The sequence below is a fragment of the Vulpes lagopus genome, chromosome X, assembly GCF_018345385.1.
Source record: "Vulpes lagopus strain Blue_001 chromosome X, ASM1834538v1, whole genome shotgun sequence".
Lineage (NCBI taxonomy): Eukaryota > Metazoa > Chordata > Mammalia > Carnivora > Canidae > Vulpes > Vulpes lagopus.
The window spans coordinates 45,270,386-45,288,057 of record NC_054848.1 but is presented as its reverse complement, the minus strand read 5'-3'; the positions used below and the strand labels follow the sequence as shown (position 1 = coordinate 45,288,057).

General features: G+C 40.9%; 1 protein-coding gene across 1 annotated transcript in view; it reads left to right on the top strand.

Moving 5' to 3' along the window:
• Window positions 1-17,672, top strand: part of SMC1A (structural maintenance of chromosomes 1A) — a 44,343-nt gene that overhangs the window by 18,040 nt on the left and 8,631 nt on the right. Inside the window, exons 17-20 of the mRNA XM_041740065.1 lie at window positions 6,403-6,548; window positions 6,639-6,792; window positions 8,084-8,194; window positions 17,199-17,355. Coding sequence (XP_041595999.1) covers window positions 6,403-6,548; window positions 6,639-6,792; window positions 8,084-8,194; window positions 17,199-17,355 — 568 coding nt within the window. The remainder of the gene's footprint in view (window positions 1-6,402; window positions 6,549-6,638; window positions 6,793-8,083; window positions 8,195-17,198; window positions 17,356-17,672) is intronic.

The window sequence follows — 17,672 nt, the reverse complement described above, 5'->3', positions numbered from 1 at the left end:
AATCTCAAAATCAGATCTGTTAAGTAAGACTATGATTCCCTTGACTGACCACTCTCAGTGCCACTCCCTTTCCTCGGGAGCTAATCCCACTAGTGGTACTTGACCCTGCAGGATCATAAATAGCCTAAGGTGCAGATGTAAACTTAGCCACCGGGATCAAGAGGGCCGATTTTTTTTGTATTGATTGATTGATGATTTATTGATTATTGATGATGAGAGAGAGAGAGAGGCAGAGACATAGGCAGAGGGAGAAGCAGGCTCCATGCACTGGGAGCCCGATGTGGGAATCGATCCCGGGTCTCCAGGATCGTGCCCTGGGCCAAAGGCAGGCGCTAAACTGCTGTGCCACCCAGGGATCCCGAGGGCCAGCTTTAAATGTGGTTTACCTGGGTTAGAATCCTAGCTCCACAACTTTTTATCTTGGGCAGTGACTCAACCTTTCTCTCTCTCTCTCTCTCTCTGTCTCTCGCTCTCTCTCAGCCCCAGTTTCATTATTTGTAAAGTGGGTTAATATCAATGCCTATCTCATGGCATTGGGCACGTCAGATGAACTAATCCTTCTAAAGTATTTAGTATAATACTTAGCGCCTACTAAGAATACTAAATGCTAGCTTTTATTACTGTCATTTCTTGATAGGCAATGAGGAGGGGTCGGGGAAGAATGAAGTTCTAGATTGGAAGAGTAATAAGAGCAAAACAAAACGGTTTCTCTTCTCTTCTCCTCTTTAGTTTATTTGCTCATTTAACAAACTTTCCTTGAGTGCCTCTGTTGTACCAAGTGGTCCTGTGGTAGTTATTGGTAGGGGGATTGGGGATAAGACAGACGAACATGACACAGTCTTTGAAAGAGGTCACCCCCTGGGCCCAGTCTGCAGTTCATGTAGCCCATGGCCCATATAAATAAACATTTCATTGCCCTCCCACCCCTAAGCCAGGCTCAAGGGATATAGAATGATTCGTCCTGACCTGTCCCTGACCTCAAGGAGTTATGAAATAATTGGGGAAGCAATTAGATCAACAATTTCAGAACAGTGCCATTGATGCTGTACTTGAGGTACATAGAAAATACAGAAGAAATGTTCCAAGAACTGCAAATCAAGAGGAACAGTAAAAACAAGAGACCCTGGCAGCCTGGGTGGCTAAGCGGTTTAGGGCCACCTTCAGCCCAGGGCGTGATCCTGGAGGCCTGGGATCAAGTCCCATGTCAGGCTTCCTGCGTGGAGCCTGCTTCTCCCTCTGCCTGTGTCTCTGCCTCTCTCTCTCTCTCTCTGTCTCTCGTGAATAAATAAATAAAATCTTAAAAAAAAAGAGAGAGACCCAGTAGAGAAAAGGACAAAGGATGTAGTTAGCATTTCATAGAAAGAGAAGCATGCGTGTGTCTAATAACTACAAATTGATGTTCAGTCTTGTTCTTAATCAGAAATGCAAATTAAAACAGTCTAGCAGTATTTGGTGGAAATAAGTCTGCATAAGCTCTATGACACAGCAAAGCCACTCCTGAATATATATGAGAGAGAGAGTCTTGCCACAGGGTCACAAAGAAACACATTGAGGGTTGTGTATCTTGGCATCATTTGTGGTGTAGGACATTGGTGGCAATGTAAACAGCCATCACTTGGGGGAAATATAAGTTAAGTGTTATGAATATACAGACTATGCAATCCTGTATAGCAAGGACTGGATTTATAGGCAGTAACATGGATAAATTAATAACATCGTGCATTTGTGTAAATATAAAAACCAGGATATTTCCCAAGAATATGCATTTTTAAGGCTATATGTTTGTATACATGTACGTCACTTTGGAATGCATGCTCACCGTAGGGAAGATAATGGAAGTGGAAATCAGGGATGGATTGAGCCAAAGGAGACACGGGTCTTGCATAGACAGCGAACATCAACATGTTTATGAACTGTAGGATATAATTAACTGCACCAGAAAAGAGAGAAAACCCAGAAAAGTGTAATAGAAATGAAGAACCTGCTCACAACTGTCAGGAAAGCTTTTACAGGACAAGGAGTGATGAAATAGATGCCTATAGAGTGAGTAGGACTTAGCCAGCTGGGCAGCAGATAGAAGGAAGTTCCAGGCAGTGAGAACAGCATGCTCAGAGGTGTGAGAGAGTGTGCCTTGTACTGGAAACTAAGTAGTTTTGAATGTCTGGAGCATAAAAATGGGGTCAGGAAGAAGGTGGGAGTGGTGGACAGGTCAGCAGGGGCCAGATCACAGAGGGCTTTATGAGTCATGCTTAGGAGATTGGGCTTAAAATTGCATAGCTCAAAATTATAGAGTTAATTACATTTCATTTGGATTATAGTGACTAATAGGTTTAAGCTGCTAGTGTGACATCTGGCAGCATCTGTCACACCATATGGGGGGAGTGGGGGGGGGGCAGTTGGAAATTAGCCCTGCCTGGCCTGCTAGTATCTGGCTGCTGGTTACATACTCTGAGTTTCTGAAGAGACAGGGGACAGGGCAATGGCAGGAATCTAGTATTTTCTCCATGTTCCTTGAAGGTTCTGGGAAGGTGTGTGTGTGTGTTGCGGGGTGGGGGGGGGGGGGTAGTTGGAAAGAGCCAAAGTCTGTGAGCAAATATGAGCTGAATGCAGCCAGTATTCCTGTCAATACTGATGATAACAAAAATTTATTAAGTTTTAGGACGCCTGGGTGGCTCAGCAGTTAAGCATCTGCCTTTGGCTTGGGGTGTGATCCCGGAGTCCCAGGAAAGAGTCCTATGTCCGGCTCTTAGCATGAATAAATCTTATTTAAGATTTATGGATTTTTGTGGATATGAGAGAGACACAGAGAGAGAAAGATGCAGAGACACAGGCAGAGGGAGAAGCAGGCTCCATGCAGGGAGCCTGATGTACTCGATTCCAGGACTCCAGGATCATGCCCTGGGATCACGCCCTAGGCCGAAGGCAGGCGCTAAACTGCTGAGCCACCCAGGGATCCCCAATAAATAAAATCTTTAAAAAAAATTCTTATTAAGTATTTACTGTGTGTCCAACATGCTTCTAAGGACTTGATGCATATTAATTCATTAAAAAAATCTCCTAATAACTGTGAAGTAAGTACTATCATTATTTGCATTTTATACATAAAGAGACAGAGGCATGGAGAGTATAACTGACTTGCCTGAAGTTATACTACTAGTAAATGGCAGAGTTTGGAAGCCAGAGCTGTTTTCCTACCACATTATATTGTGGTGGTGCCTTAGGAAAAGGAGCCTGGGTTTTGGTGTTAGACCTGGCTTCGAAGCTCACATGTGCCATTTACTAGCTGTGTGGCCTTAAGCAAGGTCTTTTACCTCTTGGCCCTTATTTCCTCATTTGTAAAATTAGGATAATAATGCTTACTTGTGGAGCTATTAATTAGAGGATTGGAGGTAATTATGTCAAGTACACAGAAACTTAATAAGTAAGAATTATAGCTAGTGGGTTCAGGTGGACCTTTTTGTGCCTCCGAGGAACTTGGGAGGGCTCTGGAGTCTTCTAGTGTATAAAGGGGGATTAGTGGAGTTTGGCTGGATCTCCCCTGCCTTGTGCCATAGCCACAGGCTAGGCTGAGGGACTTAGTTCTCCAACTTCAGGGAACAGTTTTATGTGGATATGAGGGGATGACCTGAGTGGTGATTGAAATCCAGTAGTCCCTGTGTCCTGGACCTAGTTCTCCTTTCTCCCTGCAGTTTGGAATTTGAGAATCAAAAGACTCGCTTGGGCATCCAGTTGGATTTTGAAAAGAACCAACTGAAAGAAGACCAGGATAAAGTACACATGTGGGAGCAGACAGTGAAAAAGGATGAAAATGAGATAGAAAAGCTCAAGAAGGTAAGGAAGGAGAGCAAGAAAAGACATACTAAAAACTGGGAGGAAAACTTGGAAGAGATACGATAGAAGGGCAATATCCATAATTTATAAAGCCCTGTTGAAATAAGAAAACACCAAGACCTAAATAGGAAAAAAAAAAAAAAGAACGAGTAAGAAGCACAAACGGTTCAAGATGATTCAAATAGCCTGGAAACATATACACATAATTTAGCCTTATTAGAAGTCAAAGAAATGCAAATGAAAGCAACAATCAGATGTAATTTGCTTCCTATCACATTACCCAAGATCTTAAAAAAAAAAAAAGCCCCCCCCCCCCCCGCCCCCCCCAAGAAGCCAAATGATTAATACTGGCCACGGTGCAAAAGACCAGCATTCTTTTGCCATATGGCACCATCCATCAAGAATCTTTGGAATATACTTATCCCCACTTAGTAATACCTGAGGAAATCCAAAATGCTGGCACAGCTTTGTGCACAGAGGTTGATGTTTATTACAAACATTTATAGTTCCATATTGAAAACTCTCCAGTGTCCTCTGGGAATTAGAAGTTTAGCAAATTATGCTATATTCATACATGTATTTGCATAGTTTAGTGGTCAAATTTTAGTAGTATACGGACTCCATTTAAATAGCTAAGATCTTTAGTGTTGACTTAAAAAATCCTTGATGTTAAATATATACAGACATGCATACTTAGAGCACTTCACCAAAAAGCCAGAACTTACAAATTAATTTGTATAATTAATCACATTAATTTAGTACAACAGGTGATGGTGTTTTGCTGAAACCGAGTCGCTTTTCACATTGCACCTGTGCTGCTGACTGCCCCGGCTCAGTTCGAGTCGAGCATGCCTGAGTCACTGGGTATTGTCTGACGATTTACTTTTCCCACATTCCTTCTCTTTAAATTCCTGTGAAACATTTGTTCCTCTCATAGCATCCCCTCCTGAGGTGATTTGATCCTCCTCACTTGGCTTAAACATACCATTTTGATTTTTTATGTCTGACGATGTTTGGTAGTGGGGGGGGTGGTGTGTGTGTGTATGAGAGAGAGAGAGAATTTGATCCTCCTCACTTGGCTTAAACATACCATTTTGACTTTTTATGTTTGCCGATGTTTGTTGTTGGTGGGGTGTGTGTGTATATGTGTGTTTTCATTAAACCCTGATAATGAAAATAGTCCTCTTTGGTGTCACCTGAATCTTAAATGCAGATGCAGATCAGGTAGGAGTAAGTGGACATCTAGGTGATCCAGAATCATATTTCTATGACTGACTTTTTATTTTGGGATCATTTGAAACTTAGAAGTGATGAGACTATTACAAAGAACTCCCACCTATCTGTCACCAAGATTCATCAATCACTAGCATGCCATATTTGCTTCTGCATTGTCTGTGCCTGCATATTATTTTTATGGGCTGTTTGGGAGGAAGTGGCAGATAGGTTCCCTTTATGTGACTTGAAGATGAAAATGAAAACCAAACTTTCTTTGTTTAAACAATCAGATCTAAGGGTGCCTGGGTAGCTCAGTTGGATAAGCATCTGCCTTCGGCTCGGGGTGTGATCCCTGGTTACAGGGGTCAAGCCTCACATCTGGCTTTCTGCTCAGCAGGGAAGTCTGCTTCTCCCTCTCCCTCTGCCCCTGCTCATGCGCTCTCGCTCTCTTTCACTCGCTCGCTCGCTTACTGTCTCAAATTAAAATCTCAAAATCAGATCTGTTAAGTAAGACTATGATTCCCTTGACTGACCACTCTCAGTGCCACTCCCTTTCCTCTCCCTGGAGCTAATCCCACGTAGTGGGTATTCTTCCAGACCTTGCAGGCATTTAAATAGTTGTGCATTTATGTAGGTGTACTCATAGAAAATAAATAGTATTGTTTGTGTGGATTTTTTTTTTAAATTTTTTTTTTAATTTTTTATTTATTTATTTATTTATGATAGTCACAGAGAGAGAGAGAGGCAGAGACACAGGCGGAGGGAGAAGCAGGCTCCATGCACCGGGAGCCTGATGTGGGATTCGATCCCGGGTCTCCAGGATCGCGCCCTGGGCCAAAGGCAGGCGCCAAACCGCTGCGCCACCCAGGGATCCCCTGTGTGGATTTTTTTAAAAGAAAAATTCATGTTATATTGCCTGTGACAGTAATTTTGATGTGGAGAAGGTGGTCAAATATATTCTAATGTTGTTAGAATATAGGGTTTTAATTACAATCTAGTCTCCACTTTGTAGACCTATCTATAAGTAGTGTTAGGAAGAAATAGGCTAACACATTAATTGGTCTCTAGCTGATGGGATTAAGAGTGATTTTTTTTTTTCTCCTACTTGATGCTGTTTCAATACTTTGAACTTTTCTACATTAGGCAATTTGTGTATTGGGGTGTGTGGGGGAGGGCAACCAAAAAGATGCCTAAAGGGTGATGGTGGTATGTGAAAGCAGAGCTTCCTGAAGAGAGGCTTTGATACACCTGGAAGCTCCTTTTGCCTGGGGTAAAGGGTTAGGGCAAGGGGAGAAGATCCCAAGAGGAGATGAGGAAAGCGTTCACTTCTTGTCCTGTTCCCCCTGCTGGGACCAGGAGGAACAAAGACACATGAAGATCATAGATGAGACCATGGCCCAGCTGCAAGACCTGAAGAATCAGCACCTGGCCAAGAAGTCGGAGGTGAATGACAAGAATCATGAGATGGAGGAGATTCGTAAGAAACTGGGGGGCGCCAACAAGTGAGTGGGTTCAGGCCTGGGGTTGGGGGAACTAGGTAGAGCAGGCAGCCTGCTGGATTTGGATCTTACCTCTTTATCTGGACTTTTTAGGGAAATGACCCATTTACAGAAGGAGGTGACAGCCATTGAGACCAAGCTGGAACAGAAACGCAGTGACCGCCACAACCTGCTGCAGGCCTGCAAGATGCAGGACATCAAGTTGCCACTGTCTAAGGGCACTATGGATGACATTAGTCAGGAAGAGGTGAGTATCAGGGCAGGCTGTAGGAGTGGGAAGTGGACAACGTTACCCAGAGGTGGGGGATAAAAGTGGATGGGGAGAAGGAGAGGAAAGGATGGTGGGCAGGGGTGATGGGGAACACTAAGGAGGGATGCAGGGGAGATAAGCCAGGATGAGGCTATGAAGGCAGGTAGGGGGAAGGTAATAGCTTTGGTGTGAAAGGGAAGTTGAGTGGGGGGTAATGCCGGATGTCAGTAGGTGGTGAGGGAGGGAAGGCAGGAGAAGATGAAATCATTCTGTAACCTTAGGGACTTGAGCTAAAAATAGTTAGCTCCGGTAGGTGTTGGATAGTGCTAAGAATGGCAATTGAGGGACATTAGCCAAGAGCAAAGGAAGACAGAAGCTAGGGGACCTGACAGATGATGGCCTAGCTGCAGTGAGGGAGGTTGGCCAGGAGAGGGTTGGGTAAGGGACATTAGCAATGCAGTGGTGATAAGGCTTAGTCATAGGAAAGGGAGGGACACTGGCCAATAGAGGAGCCAAAGCATTTTATGTCCTGAAAGTGAAGATTGGTGGGAACATTAACTGAGAGAAGGTTTGTGTACATATCTGTCTTGGACCTGAGTGTGTATCTTGGCCCCACGTATCTTTCTCCCTCCCTCTTCCCAAATGCATTTCAGTTTAATTCAGCAAAAATATTTTGAACACCAAAAATGTGCCAGGCACCAGGGTAACATGACATAATTACTCCTCATCCTAAACACAACCCTGCCAGGCAGGCAGTATGCCTTGTTACAGTTGAGGGTGTGTGTGTTTGAATCAGGATTCAGGTGTCAGGATCTGACAGCATGACTTGCCCAGGATCACACTGTTAGTCAGCGGCAGAGCCCAATTTTGAGCTGAGGTCTTTGTGACTTCAGAACTGCTCTTCTGCCATAGTTTTTCTCTAACTTTTCACCTAACTACCCCCAAGCACCCCTCCAAAAAGTCATGATCCCATGTTTCAGCAATCCAGTCTTCTTCATTTATACAGCTATGTTCTAATCTCTATAGCACTGTATGTCTCAAGGGTAACCAGAGTACAAACAGAGCAGTCTTCTTTTTTGAAGGAAAAATCTTCTCTATTTGAGCCTCTGTTGAGGCTCTGTTGAGACCTTTGTGACTTCAGAACTGCTCTTCTGCCATAGTTTTTCTCTAGCAAGGTGCTTCTCAAAGTCTTTGAAAGCTGTAGAGGAGCCCTTCGTCCCCCATGTGCCCCCTTTAGAGGACATTCTCACAGCCAGCGTGCTCCATTGGACTCTCCTCACCATTACAGGGTAGCTCTCAGGGGGAGGATTCAGTGAGTGGTTCCCAGCGAACTTCCAGCATCTATGCACGAGAGGCCCTCATCGAGATTGACTACGGTGACCTGTGTGAAGATCTGAAGGTGAGGATCTGCCACGGGGGTGGCCACGTCTTCCCAGCTGTTCAGAGGGAGAGTCAGCCCACCTGGGGGCCCCATCGTGGAGACCACGGCTGGAAAGAGGGGCAAGCTGGCGAGAGGAAGGAAGGGAGTTGTGATATAGGGTCTTCCCCCAGCTATACACACACAGACACAGGCACATCTCCCACCACCACCCTCAGTTACCCCTGGTCCCTGCCTGCTGCCACTCTTCCCCTTCCATGCACGTGCATTCATCCCAGATGCACACACGAAGGACATGCTCCTTTATAGCAAACAGATGGGCCTTAGATGTTCCTCCGTGATCTGTCGTAGGTACTCTTTCCTTCTCACTTTTGGCATTCTCTCATTCTCTCTCATTCTGGGTATCTCTTTTAGTCCCCTGGCCTCAGCTGCCATGTGTGCTGTGCTCCACAGGTACCTCCAACCCCAGCCTTCCTCCCCAAACCTGCCTTCACTCCTTGGTGCCAGACACAGGTTCAAACCAGAAGTCTGAGCCTCATCTTCAATTCCCTCTCTCACTTGGCATATTCATTGAATTACCAAGCCCTATCCATTTTACCTCCTAAATATCCATTGAATTCTGCTTTTTTTCGGTTTCAAACTGTCTTTATGGTATAGGCCACTTCACCTCTCACATGGCCTACTGCAGGAGCCTCCTAAACAGTTCCTCATGCTTTTCCATCCATCACTATAGCCAGGGGGACTTGATTTTTTTTTTTTAAAGAAATCTTTATTGTGGAAAATTTCAAACATATACGGAAATAGAATCATATAATGGACCCCAGTACCCGTCATCTAGCTTCAACAATTAGCAACATATGGTATCTTGTTTATTATACCCTTTCCTTCCCTGTTGGCATATTTTAAATCAAATTCCAGGTAACATTTCATTCATAATTACTTCAACGTATATCTTTAGAAAGGACATTTTAAAAAACAACCACAGTATCCTACCAAAAAAATACCAAAAAAAGACTAATTGCAATACCATCTAATTTCAGTAAATGTTTAGATTTGCACGAATATCCCATAAATACCTTTAAAAAAAAGAAAACACAGTCTGTGTATTTAAATCAGGATTCAAGTGAGGTTCATATGTTAAAAGTGGTCTCTTCTAGTCTGTACCATTTTCTTATCCCTTTTTATTTTTTTCTACCTATTTATGGAAGAAACTAGGTCATTGGTCCTGTACAATTTTCTACATTCTGAATTTGGCTGATTATGTCCTATGATGTTACTTAATGTGTTTTTCCATTCCCTGTATTTCCTGTAAACTGGTACTTAAATCTAGGGTTTGATTGGATGTAGTTCATTTTTTTATTTTTGGCAGGAATATATATCATAGGTGGTGCTACTTGTGGACTTTCTTTTGCGTCACATCAGTTGACATTGAATGTCATTTCTATCTTTGTAATAAGTTTGGTCAGTGTTTGACATTACCTGTGAAATAGTCTCGTCAAAAACTCAAACAAGGATCTGATCAAGCTTTTATATCCACCAATTATATGAAACACTAGTGCAAGAGAATCATGTTAAATTAAAACACAGGGATGCAGTTCTAAATCTGGACTATGGGAAACCATAGACCTGGTCCCTCCCAAGGATAAACAAGAAGAAAGAAAATAAACAGAGGGGCAGATTTTTTTATTGGCATATAAGAGACAAATCAGCCCATTGGAATATGTGGGATTTCCTTGAATCCATTGCAGAGAGAAGGGGAATTTATAGGTTAAATGAGACTTAAGAGATAGACCAGCCAATTGCAGTGTGTGTACCTTATTTGAAACCTGCTTTGAAAATCCTGTAAAAATTTTTTTTAGTAAAACAATCAGGATAATTTGAACACTGACCAGATAATTTATCATGTTCAGAAATTGCTGTTAATGTTTTTAGGTGAAAAAAATATATTTTTAGGTGAGATGATGGTATTATGGCTTAATTTTTTTAAGTGTCCTTATGTTTTATAACAGTGGTTCTTATTGGTGTATGGATTTTACTTCCCCAGGGGACATATGGTAATGTCTGGAGACACTTGTGACACCCACTTTTCATAATTGGTTACTGACGGTGTCTAGTAGGTAGATGCAAGGGATGCTGCTAAACATCTTACAGTGCACAAAGAACAGCCCTCACAACAGTGAATCATCTGGCGCAAAATGTCAATAGTGCTGAGATTCAGAAAGCGTTTTAGAGATACATACTGAAGTATTTATAGGTGAAGTGGAAGTCGTGTGTCTGAGATCCGCCTTAGAATAATTGAAGATAAAAAGAAATTGGGTATAGATGGCAGAGTATTGGCCATGAGTTGATGATTTTTGAAGCTGGGTAATAGGTACATAGGGGGTGCATTATATTATTCTCTACATTTTTGTGTGTATGTTAAAAATTTACATAATATAAAGTTAAGAGAAAAATAATCATGATCATCAGGTTCAGGTGTTGTTAGCCCATGTTTTTTATAAAGTTCCCTGTCAGCTTTTCAGAAGTTGGTTTTAGCAGCTTTTTTTTTTTTTTTAAGAGAGATTTTAATTTATTTATTTGAGAAAGAGAGAGCACATGCCTGCATACCTGCGCCCAGGGGGGAAAGGGCAGAGGGAGAGGGAGAGAGAGAATCCAAGCAGACTCCCTGCTAAGTGCAGAGACCTATGTGGGGCTCCATCTCAGGACCATGGGATCATGACCTGAGCCAAAATCAAGAGTCCTGACACTTAACTGACAGCCACCCAGGCACCTCAGTTTTAGCAGCTCTTAATCATCATTGCCTAGCTCTATTAAGGGTTGCAAAATGGTAATTTCCTAATTCTTCCATTCCTCCTCCATTTATTTATTGGAATTCTAAAAAGAATTGTCTCATATCAACCATTTAGTTCCTTTGAAATACAGCCAGTACAGAAAAGGTAGGATAAATGCTTCATTCTTTTCTTTTATTTATCATCTTTCAGAATGAGGCGGTTGCCCTTATAACCTTTGAAGGTGACCAGTGAGGTTTTTCATTTGTATGTATTGTGAATTTAACATATTAAATGTACTTTGATGTTTGTCTACTGGAGTCATTTTTCTTCTTGATGTTCATATGGTCCCATCCTTGTCCAATAGGAGCCACTTCAAGTTGATTTTTGTTGTTCTTATTTTTAGATTTTTATTATGGAAAATTTCACACACAAAAGTAAAATAGCACAGTGCTATCTCGTGTAGCCATCATCAGTTTTAGCAGTTATCAACTCATGGCCAAACTTATTTTATGTGCACCCCATCCTCTTCCTCCTCTCTTCTCACCCTTGTATTATTTAAAAATACAGTCAACCCTTGAACAACATGAGTGTGAACTGTGCGGTCCACTTATACATAGATTGCTTTCAATAAATACAGTACTTTAAATAGATTTTAATAACATTTTCTTTTCACCAGCTTACTTTACAGTATGTGTTAATCACTGTTTATGTTATTGGTAATGCTTCCAGTCAACAATAGGCTATTAGTAATTAAATTTTTTTGGAGAGTCATAAATTAGTATATAAGTGGATTTTGGGCTGTGTAAGGGGCCAACACCCGATCCCCCTTATTCAGGGGTCAGCTGCAAATTGTGGACATCATGCCATTTCATTTGTAAATATTTCAGAATGTATCTCTAAAAGAGATAATTCTTTAAAATATTTAGAATCATTATCATATAAAAAACCCAATAATTCCTTAATATTGGAGTTTTATAAAATAATTCCTTATTATTTGTATTATGATTAGTATTCACATTTGCCGAATTGTCCTGCACACACACAGTTTGCTTGCTTGCACTGAGTCAAATAAGATGACAGACATAGATAGATAGGTGACTGATAGAGTGATTGGCTGATATATCTCTTAAGTCTCATTTAATCTACAGTAGTCCCCCCTTGTGCATGCCTTTCCATGGTTTCATTCCCCACGGTCAACTACAATCTGGAAACATGATCCTCCTGACCTATCGTTAGAAGGTCAGTAGTAACCTAGTGCTATGTCACAGTGCCTACGTCATTCACCTTACTTCATCTCATCATGTGGGCATTTTTTTATCATCTCACATCACAAGAAGAAGGGTGAGTACAGTACAATAAGATAGTTTGAGAGTGAGACCATTCATGTAACTTTTATTACAGTGTATTGTTATAATTGTTCTATTGTATTATTGCTGTTAACATTTTATGGTGCCTAATTTATAAATTAAGCTTTATTGTAGGCATATATGTATAGGAAAAAACATGATATGTAGCATTTGGCACTGTCCATAGTTTTAGATAGCCACTAGGGGTCTTAGGATGTTAAGGGGGATAGGATGCCCTTCCATCAGTTTATATTTTTCTTTGCAGTATTTTTTTGTTTTTGAAGAAATTGGCTCATTTCTCCTAGAGGATTTTCTGCATTCTGTACTTTGTTGATTGTATCCTATGATTTTTTTTTTAAAGATTATTTATTTAAGAGAGAGAGTACGTGCATGCTCTTGAACACTAAGAGGGACAGATGGGAAGGGAGAAGACAAGCAGACTCGGCCCTGAGTGCAGAGCCCACAGTGTGGGGCTCGATTCTATGACTCTGAGACCATGACCTGAACTGAAACCAAGAGTCAGAGACTCAACCAGCTGAACCACCCAGGTGCCCCTGTATCCTATAATTTTTTTTATGTTCCCCCAGAACAAAGCAAAAAAAATAGTTCTTGTATCCCCTGTAGTTCCTTTAAGTGGGTAGCTAGATCAGTGCTGTTAGAGATATAATATGACCCACATGACCTATTAAAAAGTAAAATTCATTTTAGTACTGTATTTTTGCCTAATCCAGTATACTCAAAAACAATTTCAATGTGTAAACAGCATAAAAATTATTGATGAGATATTTGACAGTCTCTTTATACTAAGTCTTCAAAGTACAGAGTATCTATTTATGTTTCCAGCAATCTCAATTTGGATGCTATATTTTCCTCAGATGGATTTGATTTATATTTAGATTTGACTTGTATTTAGCTATCTTAAACTGTACAATTGAAAAAAAAGAGAGCCACATAACCAAGTTTGTTTCAGATAAAAGTTTTCTAGTAACTAAGTTGAATATCAGTTTTTAAATCAGTCAATGATCATTAAAATCAGTAGCCATGGGATACCACCTGGGTGGCTCAGCACTTGAGCAGACGTCTGCTTTCGGCTCAGGGCATGATCCCAAGGTCCTGGGACCAAGTGCCACATCAGGCTCCTCCCAGGGAGCCTGCTTCTCCCTCTGCCTATGTCTCTCTGCCTCTCTCTGTGTGTCTCTCATGAATGAATAAATAAACAAACAAATAAATAAAAATATTTTTAAAAAATCAATAGTCATGTGTGGGCTTATGGCTATCATATTGGACAGCTCAGATCTAGAAACTTGATTAAATTCAAGTTTGGGGGTTTGTTTTGGTCAAGACTACCTCCTAAGTGACATTGTTAACATCCATCAGGAGGTTGGTAATATCTGGTTGTAGTTCTTTTTGTGTGGTTTGCAGCTGTGGTGGTTATTGCCTAGATTCATTAATTTGTCTGTGGTTGCAAAATGAAATCATTTTCTCTTTATTAGCTGGAATACTGTAAAGAGAGATTTCCTCCTATCAGTTATTTGGTTACCCTGAGGTACAGTTTGTATAGTAAAAGCAGAATGTATTCTTTTACTTACTAGTTGATTAAAAAAAAATGAGTTGGTTCTCTGACTTTCTCAAGATTTGTTCACTGAGTTTTTCTTTGTATCATTTTGCACTTAAGGACTTAAACATATTAGATATGTTGGATTTTGTTGTGGTTGTTATTCTTGTTGATCAAGTTGTTTGCATCTTTGGCCAGTGGGGAATCCATTCAAGTTGGCTGGTGAATCATTTTGACACAACTCTTATAGTCTTATGTTTTCCCTGCTTTCTGGTATGTCCAGGCTCATCCTTTACATTTCCCAAGATCTAGCATTAGCCATTTCTCTCTGAGAAGCTCTAACTTGTAGTGGGAAATACTGCTTAGTGACTACCATCTGAAAATCGGAGTGCTCATGACTGCTGGGTTGCTCAGGGCTTCTAGAATGTTTCAGTAGACTGGGCTACAAGAGGCGTTTTTTATTTTGAAGGAAAAATGTGTTGTGAGCTCATTTGATACTTCAATTAAAATTATAATTTTCACAGTTTAACATCATTGATTTTATGTTTGAGTCTCCCCGATTATTCTTGCTGAAAATCTTGGTTCCTAACAACACTAACATAATAATATATTTATCCTATTCCACGTATAATAGTTTGAAAATCACAATGAGGGATCCCTGAGTGGCTCAGCGGTTTAGCACCTGCCTTTGGCCCAGGGAGTGATCCTGGAGACCCAGGATCGAGTCCCACGTCAGGCTCCCTGTATGGAGCCTGCTTCTCCCTCTGCCTCTCTCTCTCTCTCTCTCTCTCTCTCTCTCTCTCTCATAAAATCTTAAAAAAAAAAAAAAAAGAAAATCACAATGAGGTGTTATTAGTAACAATTTGATTATTGAATGCTATTGAAGATTTCCTTGAGGTCCTTTCTGCTGTTAAGCTAATAGCTTATTGAGCATGTATGGCCATGTTCCTCTATTTTAAAGTAACTTGAAAGAATTCTCTTAGTGTTTAACTAGCTTATTAATCTATTGTCATGTTTCTTTGTTTAGTTTTCCATTTTTAAGAGGGTTGCTTAATTTGCATTTTGATTTATTTTTTTCAACTTTATTTTGAAAAATTTCAAACCTACAGAAAAATTGAAAGAACAGTAAACACCCATTTGCCTTTCACCTTAGATTCACCAATAAATATTTTTCCAGGTTTTTTTCCCCCTCTATTCATCTCTCTTGATTCCCTCCCTCCACACTACACATTTTTTGTTTTTGCTGAACCATGTAAAGGAAGCTGCAGACTTCAACTCTAAATACTTAGGATGCTAAGAACAAGGCATTCTGTTCCATAACCGCAATTCCATATTACACCTGAGAAAATTAATAATAATTTCATATTGACTATCCTGTCCACACTCACATTTCCTTGTCCTAAAATCATTTTTATAATTGTTTTATTAAACTATAATCCAGTCAAGATTTATGTATTGCTTTTGGGTGTTTTTTTAGTTTCTTTTAATGTGGAGCAGCCCCTCACCTTTTTCATGACACTGATCTTTTGAAGAGTCTACGTGCTGTCTTGAATGGTGGATATGTTATGGATATATTTGTTTCTTTTCGTTATTGCTTAATTTGTTCTACCTACTCTGTTTCCTATAAATCTGGAAGTTTGATATAGTCTCAGGCTTGATGGATTTGGGTTAAGTAATTTTTTGGCCAGAACATTTCATTGGTGATGCTGTGTACTGTCTTTTGGATCATGCCAGGAGGTATGTAATGTGAGGATGTTCTGCTACTCATGATGTTAAGTTTGATCCTCATTTAAGGTATCAATTGCCAGATTTATTACCTTTGCAAGTAATAAGTAATCTTTAGGGTGATTCTTTGGTATTTTGTGAATATTTTATTTCCAACAATTTTTTTGCCCTGTGTTTTTCACATTTTGATTTATTTATTTTTTTTATAATTCTGTAAAATCTCCATTGGTTATAAAACCAAAAGTATAATACAAGGTACATGAAGAGATGTTTTGCTTGCTTTCGTGTCCCCTCCGCCTCCCTTACTCAATGTGTAATCATTTTAATTCGTTTTTGGATTATCCTTTTGTTGTATTTTAAAAATAAAAATATATTTGTCTATAAATATACTCATATTCCTTCTCTTAGATAAAAAAAAAATAACATTCTGTTGTGTAGCTTTCATTTCACTTACAACATATCCAAGAGATCACTTCATAGCAGTATATAGAGATTTGTAGAAGGGCTTTTCTAAGATGTAAATATTTATGTATACATTTGTGCATATTCATGTCCTTCCTATGCTTGAAGTCATTCAATGGTACCTCATTGCCCTTGGGATAAAATCCAAACCTCTTACGAGACTTGAAAGGCTGTTTATCATTGGGCTTCTGCACATGTTTCCAGCCTTACCTCTTCCCCCAGCATGTGCACGTGCACACACATAAGTGCTATTATTGCCATACTGAATTGCCCCCCTTTTTTTGGCTTTGAAATATATTAAAATCGATTGCTCTTTGGAATTGCTTTGATTTCCTTGAATGGACCATGAGCAAATCCTTGATTTTGCGTGTAATACTCCTCTCTGCATAGACAGTTCCTTCTCTCTGTCCTCACTACTCATCCTATAAGCCTGAGCTGAAACATATTCCTGGGAGCCTTCCATAGCCCAGGTCTGAGTTAGGTGCCCTTCTTCTGTGCTCACCCAACACCATTTATTTATCATTGTTTTGGTATTCAGTGTACAGTGTTCTGATTATTTATGTATATGCCTTCCTCTTAGTCTATGAGCTCTGTGAGCACAGGAACCATGGCTCGCAGGATATGAGGGCCCCAATGCCTGGCATTTGGAAGGCATTCAGTAAATATTTATTGACTAAAAGTGGCAGAAAGGCACAAGCCCGGACATGTATTGTAATATCCATAGACCTGAAACCAAACTCAAATGGAATTTGCTCAGATGTGGTGATCTGAGCAGAAAACGTGAGTTGCCTTATTCATTATGGCGCTGTAGGCAGAGTCCAGACCAGCCTGTGTGGGGGCCTTTAGGTCACCCTGGGATGGTGCTGGCTCATGGCCTGGGCTGAGAGCCAGAGAGGGGCACCATCAGCTGCTCCTCCTGAGAGACAGAGAGATTGACAGGGCCTGGGGGTAGGGCTAGAGATGAGAAAGTGGTGTCAGTCTGTAATTTCCAGGGGTGGTGGGAATGCTTACTGGAGGTGGGACCTGGTGGACAGAACCAAGCTAAGGAAGAACCTGCCTTCTGCATGGGAGCAAATGCTCAGGCCCTGCTTGGTAGAGCATCTCTTGTGGGGGTCTAGGCTCGGGGGCCTGTCCCTTCTTGATGTCATTGGGCCTGGGGTTTACAGGATGCCCAGGCTGAGGAGGAGATCAAACAGGAGATGAATACACTGCAGCAGAAGCTGAATGAGCAGCAGAGTGTACTCCAACGTATTGCTGCCCCTAACATGAAAGCCATGGAAAAGCTGGAAAGTGTCCGAGACAAGTTCCAGGAGACCTCAGATGGTAAGATTTTTCCCTTTTACTTGGGTCTAAGGTGAAGACAGAAGGCTGGAGTTATGAAGCAAGGGATTGTTACACATCACAACAGCTCCTGTTTTTACATGCTTTCTTGAAACTACCAAGAGCCCTAAAGAGTAGGGGTCAGTTATCACACCTGTTTTTTATAGAGTCGAATACTGCTGAGATTCAGAGAGGGTGAATGGCCTGCCCAAGGATGCACAGCTAGTTGTTGGTTGAGCCCAGGGTAGAATTCATGTTTCTGTGGCTCCAAGCCCAAATTTCTTCTTTTGTACTAGTGACCAGCCCAGTGGTCATGAGCA